This window comes from Schistosoma haematobium, chromosome 2 (genome assembly GCF_000699445.3).
Source record: "Schistosoma haematobium chromosome 2, whole genome shotgun sequence".
NCBI classification, from domain to species: Eukaryota; Metazoa; Platyhelminthes; class Trematoda; order Strigeidida; family Schistosomatidae; genus Schistosoma; species Schistosoma haematobium.
This window is the reverse complement of record NC_067197.1, coordinates 30,153,785-30,170,563: the sequence shown is the minus strand read 5'-3', so window position 1 is coordinate 30,170,563 and position 16,779 is coordinate 30,153,785. Positions and strand designations below refer to the sequence as shown.

Here is a 16,779-nt window from a genome sequence, read left to right as displayed (position 1 = left end):
CCGACATTTTAAGGTCAGGGTAAATTCACTTTATCTCAGGCTATGGAATGTCCTAGTGAGGTCCCCAAGAGCTCAGTAATAGGACCTCTTCTCTTCTTGATTTATGTAAATAATCTTCCTCGACAGGTATCGTCAGACTTGTTAATATTTGCTGATGACGCGAAACGCAACAAAGAGGATATGTAGGCACTTCAAAGTTGGGCAGACGACAACGGACTTACCTTTAATACATCAAAGTGTAAAGTAGTCCATCTGCGACATGTTGCAGACTATAGTTACAACTTAGGAGGCTCCTCTGTATTAGTATCCGGAGTCGAAAAAGATTTGTGAGTCCTGGTACTCTACAATTCGAAGTCTCAGGCTAACTGTGACAAAATGTCTTTCGAGCAAACCTTGCACTGGTAACATTGAAGCGCATTTTTAGCCAGTTTGACGGAAGAACTTTCCATATATTATCTTCAACAGTTTTATCCGTTCCCATTTAAAGTACGGAAACATAGTGTTTCCTCCCTCACTCCAAAAGGATAAGGACACTCTGGAGCGTATCCAACGGTGAGCCATGAAGTCAGTTCGGGGACTAAAATTCAAACCTCATGAAGAGCGCCTCCAATCACTTGACCTTTACCCATTAGAGTATAGGCGTCTTAGATGTGACCTTCTGATGGCTTACATTATTCTTAGCACTTCTGGACATCCCAATAAACACCTATTTATGCTTAGTCCCAATACCAACCTAAGTGGTAACACCCAGAAATTGGAGACACAACAAAACAGAACGGACTGTAGACACAACTTCTACTCCTTAAGAATTGTCAAATGCTGGAATTCGCTACCGGCCGAGCTAGTCCAAGAGACTTCCCAGGAGTCCTTTAAGAGGCAATCTGATCTATTCTTATGGTCTAAGGATAGTATCATACTATGATTTACCGATTTCTTTTTCTTCTTTTATCGTTAACATACCTGGGTTCCTGCCTGGAGTTATTCGTGATCCCCTGCTACTAGACATGGAAGCCCGTTAAGCGAAAGCTTCTTCTATTCCGTCCACAACCATTTGAACCACTTGAACGATTTTGAACAAAATGATAATTGTATCGGCAGGAGTTTCATCTGTTTGCGTTGCGTAAGTCGGATGGTTATTCCCAATCTGTAAGAAAGGTTGGATCCAATAGCACAATATTCGTCCCTTAGAAAAATATGATAATGTTGTATATTTCTAAGTTATTAAAACTGGTTGATATACTTTTATAAAAGGGTTTTAATGCACTGTTTTCATTGTTTGTTTTGTAAATACTAAAGTAGCTGCGTTGCAATGCGTAGTTGTTTTTCAGGTCATAACTTATCATCACTCCCAAGTCTTTATGTTCTTGCACGCATGGATGAGGTTTATCATTAATAGTATAATGGTAACTATCACCGTGACCGATGTGCATTAGCACACTCTTCTTAGAATTGATTTCCAAGATCCAACCTCGGGCCCATCTAACTAATTCCTTTAAGTCAGCCTAAAGATCCAAATCATCAGCCTCACTTTTGTTGTTCTCCAGATTTTTAAGTCATCCACAAACAATAGTGTCGACTATCTAAGCAACAGCGGTAACACAAATATTCGTATCCCACCAGACTGGCCGCATGAGTGGAAGAATGCGCTTACGGAGTTGAGAACTCGCAAGTTAAATGGAGAAATTAACTAACCATTAAGGGTTTTCGGGTGGTCAGGTCTTGGAAGCCAATGCTTCCATGGCCTGTATAGGTGGAACGAATAATTGCCAAAACACTTTAAGTGTGTGCTACACGAACGCCCGTGGTCTTAGAAATAAAACGTCCGAGCTAAGTCTGATGGTGGACGAATTAAGTCCCAATATAATTGTTGTTACAGAAACTTGGTTCACAGTAGATATAGAATGTTCTCCTGTCATTGCAGGCTCTATCTGTATTAGAAGTGATAGAGTTTAAGTCGCAAGGAGGGAAGCATAATGTTATACGTTAGGGATCACTTTCGTATACAATCAATCATATCTGAGGCTTATGCTAGTGGTACATGTGAGCTAGCATGTTGTAAAATTAAATCTAGAAATGGGTTAGTGACTTTAGGGGGAATATACCGTAGTCCGTGTTGTCTTGCTGACGACTTTATCTTAAGACACATCTGTTATTGGAGTATGGCAGAATGCTGTTTCATCATTGGGGACTTCAAAGCACCGCGTATCAACTGGATAGGGCTTACAGCTCCAGGTGGTGGTTTCGATAGCGACCTTTTATCAACCGTTGTTCAGTGTGCACTTGTACAATGTATGGCAAAACCGACACATACTGACTTGAAACATGACCCGTCACTGCTGGAACTTGCCCTCACCCACCACTGTGAGGATGTCTTTGATATTCAGCACCTTCCCTCACTAGTGAACAGTGATCACGTTGTACTTCACTTTAAGTTTAGGACACATGGTATACAATTTGTATATGCCCCACCCCGTCCCATTATCTGGCGAGCTAATATTCTGGCAATCAGAGTCTGTGCTATCTCGACTGATTGGTCGGTCGAAGCGGACGGACCGATTGAAGACGAATGGAATAAGTTTAAGGCTACATTCGAGTCCGTAACGTCGCCGTTTATCCCATGGTCAGCACGTAAGCTATCACATTGACCTCCATGGATTAATAAACAGACCCGGAAGCTGTTAAAGTGTAGGAAACACTTCTGGGACTTATTTATGTTGACAGGTCACGCATCATTTAAATGTGAGTACCGAAAATTCCGGAATATTTGTGAGAAAACCATAGCTAAATCCCGTACTACTTACGAACGACGGTTGGTATATGATAGTCGTACTTGTCCGAAACGACTGTTTTCGTATGTTAAACGGCGAATGAAACGTAGTCATGGTATCCCCCCGTTACTGTCATTCCGTTGATAACTAACCTCAAACCTTGTAAGATACCGGGCCCTGACTGGTTACATCCACGGCTGCTGTCATCTCTTGCGGACATTATTTCAAAACCGCTCGCGACACTCTTCAACATGTCTCTTTCACTCGCCCAACTCCCTAGAGATTGGAAAGACGCTATAGTCAGTTCTATATTTAAGGATGGTCAGAAACAGATCGTATCTAACTACCGGCCTGTCAGTCTAACCAGCATAGTCGTTAAGTTGCTTGAAAAGATAATTCGGGTTAGGTTGCTAAGTCACATAGATTCACACAATCTGTTAACTCCTGAGCAACATGGGTTTCGTTACAAGCGTTCATGCTTGACAAACTTATTGAGAGAGAGGACTGGACAGCAGCCTTAGATAAAGGTCTATCTGTCGATGTGATATTCATAGATTTTAGCAAAGCATTTGACAAGGTTTCACACTTCGGTCTTATGCAGAAGCAACCTAACCCGAATTATCTTTTCAAGCAACTTAACGACTATGCCAGGTGGCACATCGGCGATGACTGTGCCGAAAGTTAGTGCTAGCCAGAAACAGGTTGTGGTCTGTGCACAGTTGCAGTAGACGGTCCCCGTTATCTGACCTGCGACCAACGAGTCCCCATCGGCCACCTAAACGACTCTCTTCTGTGCCTAGACGCCCGACCTGAGCATTCAAGTCTCTCGCTAGTACTACAATATCTGTCGAACGCACTTTCTGGAGAAGAACAGCTAATTGGTGGTAGAATTCATTCTTGATTGCATCCGGGCTGCAATCTGTCGGGGCATGGGCGGAGATGACGAGAAGACATCGTTTCTCACGCCGATTTCTTCTCACTTTGATGGAACTTTCTAATCTAACAGCACATGACCGACTGTTAATGGGGATCCAATCGATTAGTGCTGCCTCAGCTCTATCGCTTAGTGCGACACCAACGCCAGCAAGATCAGACGAAGATGCCACAGGGTCCCCGGATAAGCGCACGTAAAACAAGCTTTTGAAGTGACAGATGGAGAGCGAATTTGTAGTACTTCACCAGAGTCTTGAATATGGGCCTCGGATAGACAGCAGACATCGATATGAAGACTTTCCAAAGACATAGCCAGCCCTATCTGTTGTCCGACCTGCATAAGTGTGCGAACGTTGAAGGCAGCCAGTTTGAATGGTGCACGTGGTTTCAGAAAAACTGCTTCAGTATTCGTATTTGGTGGTAACATACGATTTTCAACCGGACAGTGACTCGAGAACGTTTAGATACAGTCGAATTTCCACCAAAGACGAGCCGCTGTATAAGTATAAAAGAGGGTGAATAATGTGGAAAATAATAATAATATTAATAATAATAATAATAATAATAATAATAATAATAATAATAATGGTGATAATCACAATAATAATAGTAATAATAATGGCAATAATGTTAATGATAATAGTTTGAATCATTTAGTTGTTTTTCGAAGCGAGAAAAGTAGTTTCCATAGATATAGAGAGTTCATCGTTTGCGTGTGGGCTGTGATACTGCCCGGGTGCCCAAACCGAAGCAGGTGGTTATCTTAGGGGGCCACACCCCGAGCCTTTGACCTAAAGGTCTAACCCACAAGGCAGTGGAGCATCGTAAGGAGATGTAGTCCCATGGTAGCCAGTGACCAACGATTGGTTCATACGCCATTTGTTCCTTCAGGATACTGGAGCCAGCCCATGTGCACCATTGGTTTGGAATCAGGGTTTTCCAACTCCCATGCATGGACTCTCCATATCCACCAACCCGGTTAAAGCGCCGGACATTCGCTTTTCGTTCTCTCATTTTCGTAAACAACACCCCCGACACGAGAAGGCAATGAGTAGGACTTCCCTGGCAGAGGCTGTAAACGCGTGGCCGTGTGACAGTATTTCGAGAGTGAGAGTGGACTCCCCACTCTCGGCCGTACTAGGGCATTCGGAAACTGAGGACTAATGAAGTGCGTAGTCGTAACGTCGTATATTGATCCAATCGGATAATAATGTTATGTATGTTACAGTACGCTAATCTTTATCACAATCAGGCAATTGTCTCCGAAACATAGATCATATCCGTTGGCAGCATGATATAAAAAATGTTGAGATCTAGTAATGTTGTGGGACGCTGATAATTCAGTTTCACCATATTAAAACACGTCTCTCGTGGCCTAGATATATTTTGCGAATGTCGTTTCTGGAGTTTCCACACAAAAACTAGTCCTTTACTCTGAAATCTGACAGATGAAATAGAGGTGTGGTTGGTTTATGAAATCTCTTAGTGGAACGTGGTATAGACGTATAGGGCTAACAATTGTTAATCCCCTAGTCTAGGTATTTAATATAATTCAACTCACTATATTGAAACGTCTTCTGTTGATAGAACCTGGACTCTTTGAATGTTTATATCCTTTTAAATTGATTCGGTCGTGATTACTGTAGAAAAAGCTCGTGATTAAAATTTGGACGAAATTAATTCTTAAATCAGTCGTAAACTATGTTTGCTCATGACATTGTCAGTATTCTTCCTAGGCTTCATTTATTTAGGACTGTTAGTTTAAATTACACCATCTAATTGGTCTTTATAGATTTTGTCTGACAGGTTTTGTGGTGCTAGCTGTGGATAGCTTGTTTCGAAACAAGGGAAAATCATTTAAGCTACCAGTGGGGGTTCTTTAGTAGCTAATCAAGTGACAAGTGCTGCTGTCTGCAGTTTTATTCATATCACAGTACGCTTTTGTTCAATACCTTTTCTCAACACAACCACAACCGATGAACTATCCAGAATTCCCTCCATAGTTCACATAGCAATCAGCTACTAATTACAAGTATGTGAAAAGGGTTTACCTAACTGGATTTCTAACATGTTCATATTGCGTTCCGATGACAGACGGATTCTTCGTTTTAAGTAGATCGTATTAACGCATCTATTGGAGTTAAATGTCTCAATGTCCTCTTCTACTCGGTGATTCCCTTTTGAATAAGCAGATAGATAACATTGTTTTATTAAACATAAACTGTAGCAGGATTCAAGGTTTTATGAGTGAATCAGTGGGAAATCTACTGATAGTCTGTGTTTAGAACTATTAGAATTTAAGGTCACACTCTTGGAATAACCATCTTCTACTAATTTGGAGATGGGGAGTGGAGTGGTTTAGCATGTTGGTAATTCTGTATATGTCAGTTGTATCAACACTGAGTCGGTTCCTCGAGATAAGTACTAATGTACACAGAAAGCTTGTTTGCAGTTCTCGAATCCACTTGCTCTGTTGCACTGGAAACACCTGACTGTCTACCAAGTGAAGGACGTACTAGATAACAGTCCGCTATCTTTAGTGGTATATTACACGGCATAACACTAAGCATGAGGGCGGAACAAGCACTACTAGAGTGGACCCCCGTTAACAGTCGTTTATGTGCTGTTCGGCTAAATGGCTCCGTAAGAACTCGGAAGGATAGGGACACAAGTCGTTGCCTTTCTGTCGTTTCTGCCTATGCTCCCACTGACTGCAGCTCGGATGATGTGAAAGATGAATTTTACAGAAAGCTGTCTAAACTTCTTCAGAAAGTCAAACATCCAGACATAGTACTCGTAGCAGGTGACTTTAATGCCCAGATAGGTAGTTTAAACCAAACAGAAAGGCATTTAGGTGGGTATTTTAGTATTCCGGCACAACGAACAGATAATGGTGATCGTCTGCTGCAACTGTGTTCAGACAATCGTTTATTTTTAGCAAACACAAATTTTAAGCATAAGGAGAGACATCGTCTAACATGGCGACCCCCTACACCAAATCAACGATGGACTCAAATAGACCATATTGCCGTCAGTCATCGTTGGAGAGGGTCAGTAGAAGATTGTCGCTCATTCTGGAGTACCTGCTTGAACTCTGACCATGCTCTAATACGGGCACGCATCTGCTTGTGCCTCACTGGACCCAGAAAAAGCATACTCAGAAGACCTATTAGAACTGAAATGAGTAACGAGAAAACCAAAAGTAGGTAGGGGTCACACTTAGGTAGTTCTGAAAACGAAACTGACCCAGATGTTGCTTGGAAAGATATACAAGCAGCTATGGAAACAGCAGTGACATCTATTAGTGATTTAAACCTCAGTATTACAAAGAACCAATGGATTTCTTCAAGGTCTGTTGCACTGATGGATTCTCGTAAACTCATCCCATCAGGCTGCACCTGACAGTCTGTCAGTTGTGTATCGAAATACAGACTCCATGAGCTGGGTGTTGATAGGCTAGAATCCAATGGTTATTGAGTGGTATTAGCATGGAAGTGATGCAAATGGATCTACTCTTCGCCTTCTGAATCTCAAATACCGTATTATTCTTGATTTGTTTGTCTTTTTTAGACGTTTCTCTTGTTTTAAATACTTTCTCACATGTAATGAATTTCTTTTTCTCTACTCAGGCTTTTTAAATCGACTCACTTTTGTGCTGGGTTCTTCATCAATACATACTTGCTTATCTCCTGTCTTACCTGTGTACTTCACAAATGCTTTTGTTGCTTATCCTAGCTAACAACGTATATTAGAATATTAACACAGTCAAGTACAACATACGATTGCATGATTCCCAGGTGGTTAGAAATTTTTATTCAACTAAATTTGACTATCACTATGACAATGGTCTGTATTAGTTGTTTACTAAATTATAACCCGTTATTTTACAATTGAAGGACAATACTGCCTGGAATATCACTAACCTCTATGTAGCTTAAAAATCATAGATTTTGTTAGTATAATTACCTACAATACACTAGTAGTTATTTTCGATCACTCAAATTGTTTCTAGATTTCAGTTAACAAGGGTTTCGCTCAACATAGTTAAACTGAAACAGTATAGTCGGCAAAGCTGATCTCTTCATAAAAGGCAGTTTGTCAGATATTAGGAAAAGCAGAGGTATCTGTTAACAGTTTGAAATATATGTGATTTTGGTATATATATATAATTTCAGCAAACATGTTTTGTACTTTGTTACAAGAATCAATATCAAAACCGATGTGTGAAATCAATAATAGATCTATATATTTGCTCATCAAATCACGATGTTTTCAGTATGAAGCCAACTATTCATCTAGATAAAAATATTTGATTTGTTCTCCAAAACCTGTTGTTTGTGCTATCACCGAGCAATAAAAGATGATATATTTGTTATCTCAGCTACTCATTTGTAGAATTCATTCGTTTCTTGAGGATTTTTACTGATTAATTGTATGTGACAATTATATTTAATTAATCTCAGTGATTGAAATTTAAATAATTCCAGCGTTTCGTCCAGCAAACCTGTCTGGACTTCAGGGTAATAATCAAAATAATCAAATATATATAGACTGCATATTTCTTTAAAACGGATTTAACTTTTAGGTAGAGAACTTTTGAAAAAAACTGACGACAATATTCAGACTGTAAATTAAGAGCATTCGACGATTGGGTGCACTATTCACCTTTGATTAGTTAGTTATAACTAATGACAGCCTAAACCAAATAAATCCTTCATTATTCGATTCCTGGATCTGAAAAAGTTGTATATATTTTGTACACTAAGCTACGCTTGTTAAGTACTAACCCGAAGCTGTTTCTGAGTAATCTGTACCTCAATTTTAAAACATTCTTATTAATATAGTTGTCTTTTATTAACTAAAGTATTTATTTTACGTACAAACGTTGTGTAATCTCCTGTTTTATCTTTTTGCTTACATTACATTTCTTTAGCCATATATGCTATTTAGATTCAGACCTGACTGATCTGTTTTAACTTTCCAAAATTATGTACTTACTTACTTACGCCTGTTACTCCTCGTGAAGGAGCATAGGCCGCTCACCAGCATTCTCCATCCAACCCTGTCCTGGGCAATCCTTTCTAGCTCCGTCCAGTTGTAATTCATCCTTTTCATATCTGCTTCTATTATCCGACGCAATGTGTTCTTTGGCCTTCCTCTTTTTCGCTTCCCTTCAGGATTCCAAGTTAGGGCTTGCCTCGTGATGCAGTTTGACGATTTGCGTAATGTATGTCCTATCCATTTCCACCGTCTTTTCCGAATTTCCTCTTCAGCTGGAAGCTGGTTTGTTCTCTCCCACAGAAGGCTATTGCTGATGGTATCCGGCCAATGGATGTTGAGCATCTTGCGTAGACAGCTATTTATAAATACTTGTACTTTCTTGATTGTGGTTGTTGTAGTTCTCCAAGTTTCGGCTCCATACAGTAGAACTGCCTTGACGTTCGTATTGAAGATTCTCACTTTGATATTGGTTGAAAGTTGTTTTGAGTCCCATATGTTCTTCAATTGTAGGAATGCGACCCTTGCTTTGCCGATCCTCGCCTTTACGTCTGCATCTGAACCTCCTTGTTCATCGATGATACTTCCCAGGTATGTGAAGGATTCTACATCTTCTAGAGTTTCGCCATCAAGAGTGATTGGATTGCTGAAAATTATGTACAGTAGATCTTTATTTAATTTAGTCATCATATTAGGCAATGTGACTATCAGATTACAGAGATCATGGCGCTAGTTAATATGTTTTATGTTTATACCAAATCATTAGTTCCAGAATACGTCAATCACTGCTGAGTTAGTTTTTGTAAATTTAAAATTCAGAAATGATTAGCTATTCTTTTGGTTCTGTTTGAATAATATTGCATCTTGTTCAGTGGTGTTCTCTTTGTTATTTTGAGGGTCGAAATCTAATGTACTTGACCTATAAGTTACTTCAGAATGGATAGATCAATAAATTATATCGTTACACTTTATTCAACGCTCAACATTAGATGTATGAAAGATATTAACCAAAATGTGATAGCTGATTGCAGTCCTGTGTGAAAGTTTGAAGAGATGGATATTTATTTTCAGAGTGTTATTGAGAGGGGTTTAGGATGTTATGGTGATGCAATTTCTAAATTGTTAAAATAATGAACAAAATGCTAATCAGTGAATACACAGTGACACAATGTGCTTGACTTATAACTATCCTTAAGACTGGATTATCGAAGTAATATTGATATTAAAAGCGAACACAGCTACCCAGCACAACGAGTTTTTTTCAGTTAAATAAGATATACATAAAGTACTAAGCTGGTAAATCAACACAACTAAATGTCGTTTGAAACATAAGCGATTAAACACTGTAGGTCATTCAGGGGCCATGCAAACTAAAGTTTGACTCTCAGACTACTCTATTTCTCTGTATCAGCGTAAAGTTCTGCTTTAATGTGTTCGTTTAAAAAAGAATCACTGTGGAAAAATCCCATAATGCCCTTGTTTTTTAGATTGTGAACTATAATGAATGCAACAAGTTATAACGGAGTGGATGGCAAGGATGAAATTCTATCCTACTTGGAAAAATTATCCAAAACGGAACTTGAAGCCTTATTATCTGATCATGAAGGCATAAAAAAGCTAGCTAAAAATTGTCCTGATGTAAGTGTCCTAAAGTGTTCCCTGTTAAACGTTTACTTTTTTTCTGAAAAACCAGATTAAAAAGATCGAGTCTGACAAAGAAGCCTGCATGAATGAAAACCGACGTCAAGCTGAAGCAAATCTATCTATGGAACCAACTTTCAATATGATCAAAACGGAGCTTGTAGAAACCTATTCTAATTACAGACAATTAGAAAATGAATATATGAAACGTAAATCAGAAGTTGGTAAGTCTTGCACAATACTTGAGCATTTAAAATAAAGACAACATCGGTACAAAATACTCTCCGAGTGTAATTCTTGCTTTATTACAAACTGCCAACGCACAAGCAGAAGAACAATCTGAGGTATATTGTCATTTCCCTCATTTCTTTATTTCTAGGAACTGGCTAGTCGATTTCTTGACAAAGCCATGGATGTTGATGCATTTTTGAAAGATTTTATTCCTCTTCGTAAACTATGTAATGAACGTAGATTTAAATGTGAAAAGTTAGCGGAGCAATTATCGTCTGGTCATATAAGGGCATCAAGCTTTTCCAATACTCCTCATTCATCATATGTACCTAATGTGATGACGAATTCAGATGTGTCAGCCAGTACATCACAGCTTTATCCTTCATTACTATCTCTAAGTAGTACGAGTGACCATTTACCACCAACTTATGGCTTTAAAATATAAACATGTTGGACAGATGTATGTTTGTTTGTGCTTGCTCCTGTGCATGTAAACAGATATTAGATTTAATCGTTTCTTTTGTCAACCAAATAGCATATTTGGATCTACATTCAGCGGTGATGTGTTGAGATTGAACTCTTTAAAAATATTATTAAGTACTCAGATTCAATTGTTTTTATATTGCTCATTAGAACAGTTAAAACAAGAATAGTAATTGTGCGTTTTCTTAATTTACTTTCTTTTCAGCCGACTTTAATATTGTCTTTTTTTTGTAAGGAACTAAACCAAATTATCGCATTCATTGTATCTATGTACATATTAGAAAAAATTATTTAAATGAGATAATCTTTTGCTATCATCTCACTCTCATAATTCTAAATTAGTGGCTTATTTTGAAGATAGCTTAGTAGGTAAAGCATTGGGCTTCCAACTGGTATGTCCCTGATCCGAGTCCCCAAATGCCCTGGTACTACCGAGAGTGGAGAGAGTCCGCTCTCCCTCTCGAAGTGCTCTCACATGGCCACGCGTATATAGCCTCTGCCAGGAAAGTCCTACTCATTGTCTTCTCGTGTCGGGGGTGTTGTTTACGAAATTGAGAGGACGAAAAGCGAGTGTCCGGCGCTTTAATCGAGTTGGTGGACACGGAGGGTACACCTATGAGAGTTGGAAAACCCTGATTCCAAACCAATGGTGCACATGGGCTGGCTCCAGGACCCTGAGGGAACAAATGGCGTATGAACCAATCGTTAGTCACCGGCTACCACTGGACTGCATCTCTTTACGTTGCTCCACTGCCTTGTGGATCGGACCTTCAGGTCAAAGGCTCGCCGTGTGGCCCACTAAGAAAACCACCTGCTTCGGTTTGGGCAATCGGGCAGTATCAAAGCCCTCACACAGATCTAATTAGATGACAATCACTTCACGAAATACTAAGCTCGCTTTAATTAGAATTCAGACATTCTACATCCATCTGGTAACACTCATCATTATTATTTTATATACTACGTCATTTATCTACCTCTATTCTCACTTCATGTATCTCCATTTTTCAACTTATACAGCAGCTCGCCTATGGTGGAAATTCGACTGTATCTAAACGTTCTCGAGTCACTGTCCGGTTGAAAATCGTATGTTACCACCAAATACGAATACTGAAGCAGTTTTTCTGAAACCACGTGCACCATTCAAACTGGCTGCCTTCAACGTTCGCACACTTATGCAGGTCGGACAACAGATAGGGCTGGCTATGTCTTTGGAAAGTCTTCATATCGATGTCTGCTGTCTATCCGAGGCCCATATTCAAGACTCTGGTGAAGTACTACAAATTCGCTCTCCATCTGTCACTTCAAAAAGCTTGTTTTACGTGCGCTTATCCGGGGACCCTGTGGCATCTTCGTCTGATCTTGCTGGCGTTGGTGTCGCACTAAGCGATAGAGCTGAGGCAGCACTAATCGATTGGATCCCCATTAACAGTCGGTCATGTGCTGTTAGATTAGAAAGTTCCATCAAAGTGAGAAGAAATCGGCGTGAGAAACGATGTCTTCTCGTCATCTCCGCCCATGCCCCGACAGATTGCAGCCCGGATGCAATCAAGAATGAATTCTACCACCAATTAGCTGTTCTTCTCCAGAAAGTGCGTTCGACAGATATTGTAGTACTAGCGAGAGACTTGAATGCTCAGGTCGGGCGTCTAGGCACAGAAGAGAGTCGTTTAGGTGGCCGATGGGGACTCGTTGGTCGCAGGTCAGATAACGGGGACCGTCTACTGCAACTGTGCACAGACCACAACCTGTTTCTGGCTAGCACTAACTTTCGGCACAGTCATCGCCGATGTGCCACCTGGCGTCCTCCCTCTGCATCCCAATCCTGGACTCAGATTGGTCACATCGCGATCAGCTACGGCTGGCGTGGTTGTGTACAAGACTGCCGCTCCTTTTAAAGTACCTATCTGGACTCTGGATTTTATCCCAACCCTCAGACAAATCAAACGATGATTTCTACTAAAAAAATCATTTTTGCTTCAATTCTCGCTCTGACAAATCACAGTCACGATCATTTGATAATATTCGTTTTTATTTTCCTTATACTACTCCACTTGACCTTTCTTTTTTTATTATCATTTTGCGCATTTCATTTTTAAACTTATGCAACAGCTCGCCCATGGCAGAATTCCTGTCTTATCTAAACGACCCCAAGTCACTGACTAGTTGAAAGTTGAATGCTACCACCAACTACGGATAGTGAACTCTGACAGACTGCAGCCTGGATGCGACAAACGATGAGCTTTACAATCAGTTGACTGTTCTACAGAAAGTGTGTTCGACAAATATTGTAGTACTAGCCGGAGACTTGAATGCTCAGGTCGGGCGTTTAGACGTAGAAGAGAGCCGTTTAGGTGGCTGATGGAGACTTGTTAGTCAGAGGTTAGATAAAGGTGACCGTTTGCTACGACTTCGCGCAGAGTACAACCTGTCTCGGACCTACAATAACTACCAGCACAGTCATCACCGATGTGCCACCTGGTGTCCTCCGTCTGCATCTCAAGCCTGGACTCAGATTGATCACATCGCGATCAGCTACCACTGGCGTGGTTGTGTACAATACTGCCGCTGCTTTTGGAGTATGTAGCTGGACTCGGATCATGCCTTTGTTTGCGCTAATCTTACCTTACTTTTCAGTGGCCAACGAATTCGTCGTCCTAAACCGATCGATGTTAGCGAATTGGTTGCAGCTTCTGTTGTAAATAAATATCAAACTGATCTAGGTTCTAGGCTAGCTACCATCCCACCGAAAAGTATAATTAAGCATGGGTTGCAATCGCACGATGTATTGAAAATGGCGAGTGAAGTCACATGGGGCCTCGCGAGGTGACCTCACGGGGTGACCGTGAGTTTGACCACAAGCGAAGGCTGTTACGTAATGCAATTGGACAAAGTTTGCGTAACGACCGAGAAGCCTGGTGATCGGAGCGTGCTAACGAGTTGGAAGCAGCAGCTGAATCTGGTGACTGCCGGAAGTTCCTCCAACTCATCGAAGCCACTGGCAGCAAGAAGTCTGGTGTGAGCGAAACAATCTGCGAGGATGACGGGATGCCAATCACTAACATCCATCGACGTCTTGGACGATGGGCAGAATTTTTCGAAGAGCAGTTCAACTGGCCTGCTGCTCCGGCAACATCGGTCAGACTGTCCTGCCCTCCATGGCCGGTGACGACTGATCCACCAAATGAGGCGGAAGTCCGCAAGGAACTCGAACTCTTGAAGCGCTACAAATCACCGTGCCCAGATGACTTACCTCCGTCCTTTTTAAAGATGGAGGTGACTTTCTCGTTAAGGAACTGACTGTGTTGTTTACAAAAGTTTGGGAGCTAGAGAGTGTACCAACATCATGGGATGAATCGATAGTTGCCCCTATTTTTAAAAACGGTTCACGTCGTTCGTGTAACAACTATCGGGGGATAAGTCTACTTCCGATTGCGTCCAAACTATTGGCTTCTGTCAAAATTTGAGGGTTGTTCAAACTCCGAGAAAGATTGACTCGCGAGGAGCAGGCTGGTTTTCGTTCTGGTTGAGGATGTATTGATCATATCTTCACCCTCCGCCAAATGTTAGAACATCGTCATACTTATCACAGGCCAACAATCGTGATGTTTCTTGACATTAGGGCTGCCTTCGATTCGTCGGACAGGACTGTTCTCTGGGATTGTCTATTGAAGAAGGGTGTGCCTGAGAAGTTTATTAATATCTTAAAGGCCTCATATACAAACACCTCAGACAGAGTGAGGGCATACAACCACCTTTCTCCATTGTTCCATTCACGAAGTGGGGTTAGATATGGTTGCCCAAACTGGCCTCTCCGAGTTGAGGACGTTAGACGACTCTCTGTGTTCGATCATCGCTGTCTCCGAAGGATTGCTGACATCCAGTGGCAACATCATGTTAGTAATGCCGAGGTTCGGCATCGTGTGTTCGGGCGCAGAGACGATAATTCAAATGGTGTCAACATCTTGAAACACCGACTTCGGTGGCTTGGACATGTTCTACGAATGTCGTCCCAGAGAATTCCACGTCGTGCATTATTTGCCGACTCTGGGACTAGTTGGAGAAAGTAGGGAGGTGGTTAATGTATGACATTGTGTCGTGGTATGAAAGAAAGCTGCACATGACTGGCTTCTGTTGGTCCTTCATGACTCCTTGTTTGGGGTGCGAGCGATGGTGCTACACAGTGGCTAGAGACGTTATCAGATAAGGCTCAGAATAGAAGCCAGTAGCGATCGTGTTGTAATCTCTTACTTTCTTCATAAAAAGTGGCCGTAACTTCTCTAACTAAAAGATTTCTTCTGGCTGTACCTTTCTGTTTCTCCCATTATTATTTCACTACCGTACACTAATTTGTGGTCGTTATTGTTTTTTTTCTTTTTTATACTTACCTTAAATCCTTTATCTCTTCCCATTCTCATTGTTATTGTGTGGCGCATATGTATCTGGTGCCTCCTTGTACCGATATTTATGTGTTCAAATAAATAATAAATTAATCCCTTGTTCGAACTTTTTTCCACCTACTTGGAGAGCTGGTTTATATTACTGGCTTTCACATAAAGTGTGACTGAAAACCGAAATCAGAGAAGCCTGTACTTCGTGAATGAAAAATTATTGGATGGAGTCGATTTGAAAAAATAAGACACTTTATGTAGCATTTTTCGCCATTGTTTATAAATTGGAAGCGATCCTCATCTATAACTGATTGTAAAGTTTAATTCTGTTCGATAATGAACAACTGGTTTGTGTTCCAGGCTTGAAGTTGCAATTTGTGGAGTGTCTAACTCGAAGTTGATTGGATCAGTTTCAAACATAACTAATTGTTTAGTTGGCTTTCGGAGAACTTCAACGGAGCCTCTAGAGGCCCAAAAAGAGCCGAAGAGTCCTAGACGATCAGAGCATGATGGAGCATTCTAGAAGTTCAACGTGGCGTGCTACTATATGTCAGTAGCATAATATGTCGTTAACAGATTGGCCGAAATATGATGTTGATTTGACAACTGTTAACATCTATAAATACCCATGTTTTCTGTACAAAAACGAACCTTGGAGTAAAGTGTCTTTCTCATACTTTGCGTCTTCTTTCTGGTGTTCAAGTCGCTGTGTAGTTCTAGCGTGCGGGTTATCTGAATACCTTAGGAACGAATATAGCGTTCAAATCAGCAAGACTGAACACTAATTTTTAAATTCCGGGTTGTTAAGCCACTCAATTACAGATGTCTCTGTGTATTCATGTTTCAGATTGGTTGTTCAAAATTTATTACTATTATTACCACAAGAGATGAGTAGTCTCCGACGGTTTGCTCTGGAACACGAAAGTAAGAATGACATAGAAATGATACTAACGGACTTCTTATCTTGCCATATTTTGTGGTAATATTTTTTAAATGTTGAACATATAAAATGGACGAAGTTTATTCTGGTCATTATTTCCATCACTAACTAATTGACATATTTATTTAATTATGACTAGATACTGACTAGCGTAAAGAAAATTTCTTATTCTGAATAATTTAAATGTTCCGAATGTTAGTAACATGTTTTAGAAAAACTTCAAATTTCTCATTGCTTCTCTACATCAATAGGTTAAGTTATCAGATCAACATCTGTTAAATAAATTTTCTATTTAAATAATTAATACTGGATAAAATATCTTTAAAGAAAAGGAAATGAACTTCAAATACTATATAAAATTTCACTGAATATCAAACAGTGTGTTAGTAGGGAA

The 16,779-nt window shown here is 40.4% G+C and overlaps 1 protein-coding gene across 3 annotated transcripts; it reads left to right on the top strand.

The window, feature by feature from the left end:
- Positions 1-687: 687 nt before the first annotated feature.
- Positions 688-16,575, top strand: VPS37C (Vacuolar protein sorting-associated protein 37C). 3 transcript variants are annotated; one of them, XM_051214892.1, is made up of 6 exons: positions 688-1,120; positions 7,331-7,498; positions 10,187-10,337; positions 10,393-10,564; positions 10,602-10,684; positions 10,720-11,353. In XM_051214892.1, the coding sequence occupies exons 3-6, from the start codon at positions 10,200-10,202 to the stop codon at positions 11,014-11,016; spliced, it is 690 nt and encodes a 229-aa protein (XP_051068076.1). In that variant the 5' UTR covers positions 688-1,120; positions 7,331-7,498; positions 10,187-10,199; the 3' UTR covers positions 11,017-11,353. The 3 variants fall into 3 exon arrangements, with proteins under 3 accessions (XP_051068076.1, XP_051068077.1, XP_051068075.1); XM_051214890.1 differs by lacking the exon at positions 688-1,120 and adding an exon at positions 9,213-9,290 and having other exon boundaries at positions 4,246-7,498; positions 10,720-16,575; XM_051214891.1 differs by lacking the exons at positions 7,331-7,498; positions 10,187-10,337; positions 10,393-10,564; positions 10,602-10,684; positions 10,720-11,353 and having other exon boundaries at positions 688-4,167.
- Positions 16,576-16,779: the final 204 nt, after the last annotated feature.

Excerpts from the sequence above, each read along its gene's own strand:
- VPS37C (XM_051214890.1), top strand. The coding sequence starts at position 12,143 with ATGTTACCACCAAATACGAATACTGAAGCAGTTTTTCTGAAACCACGT.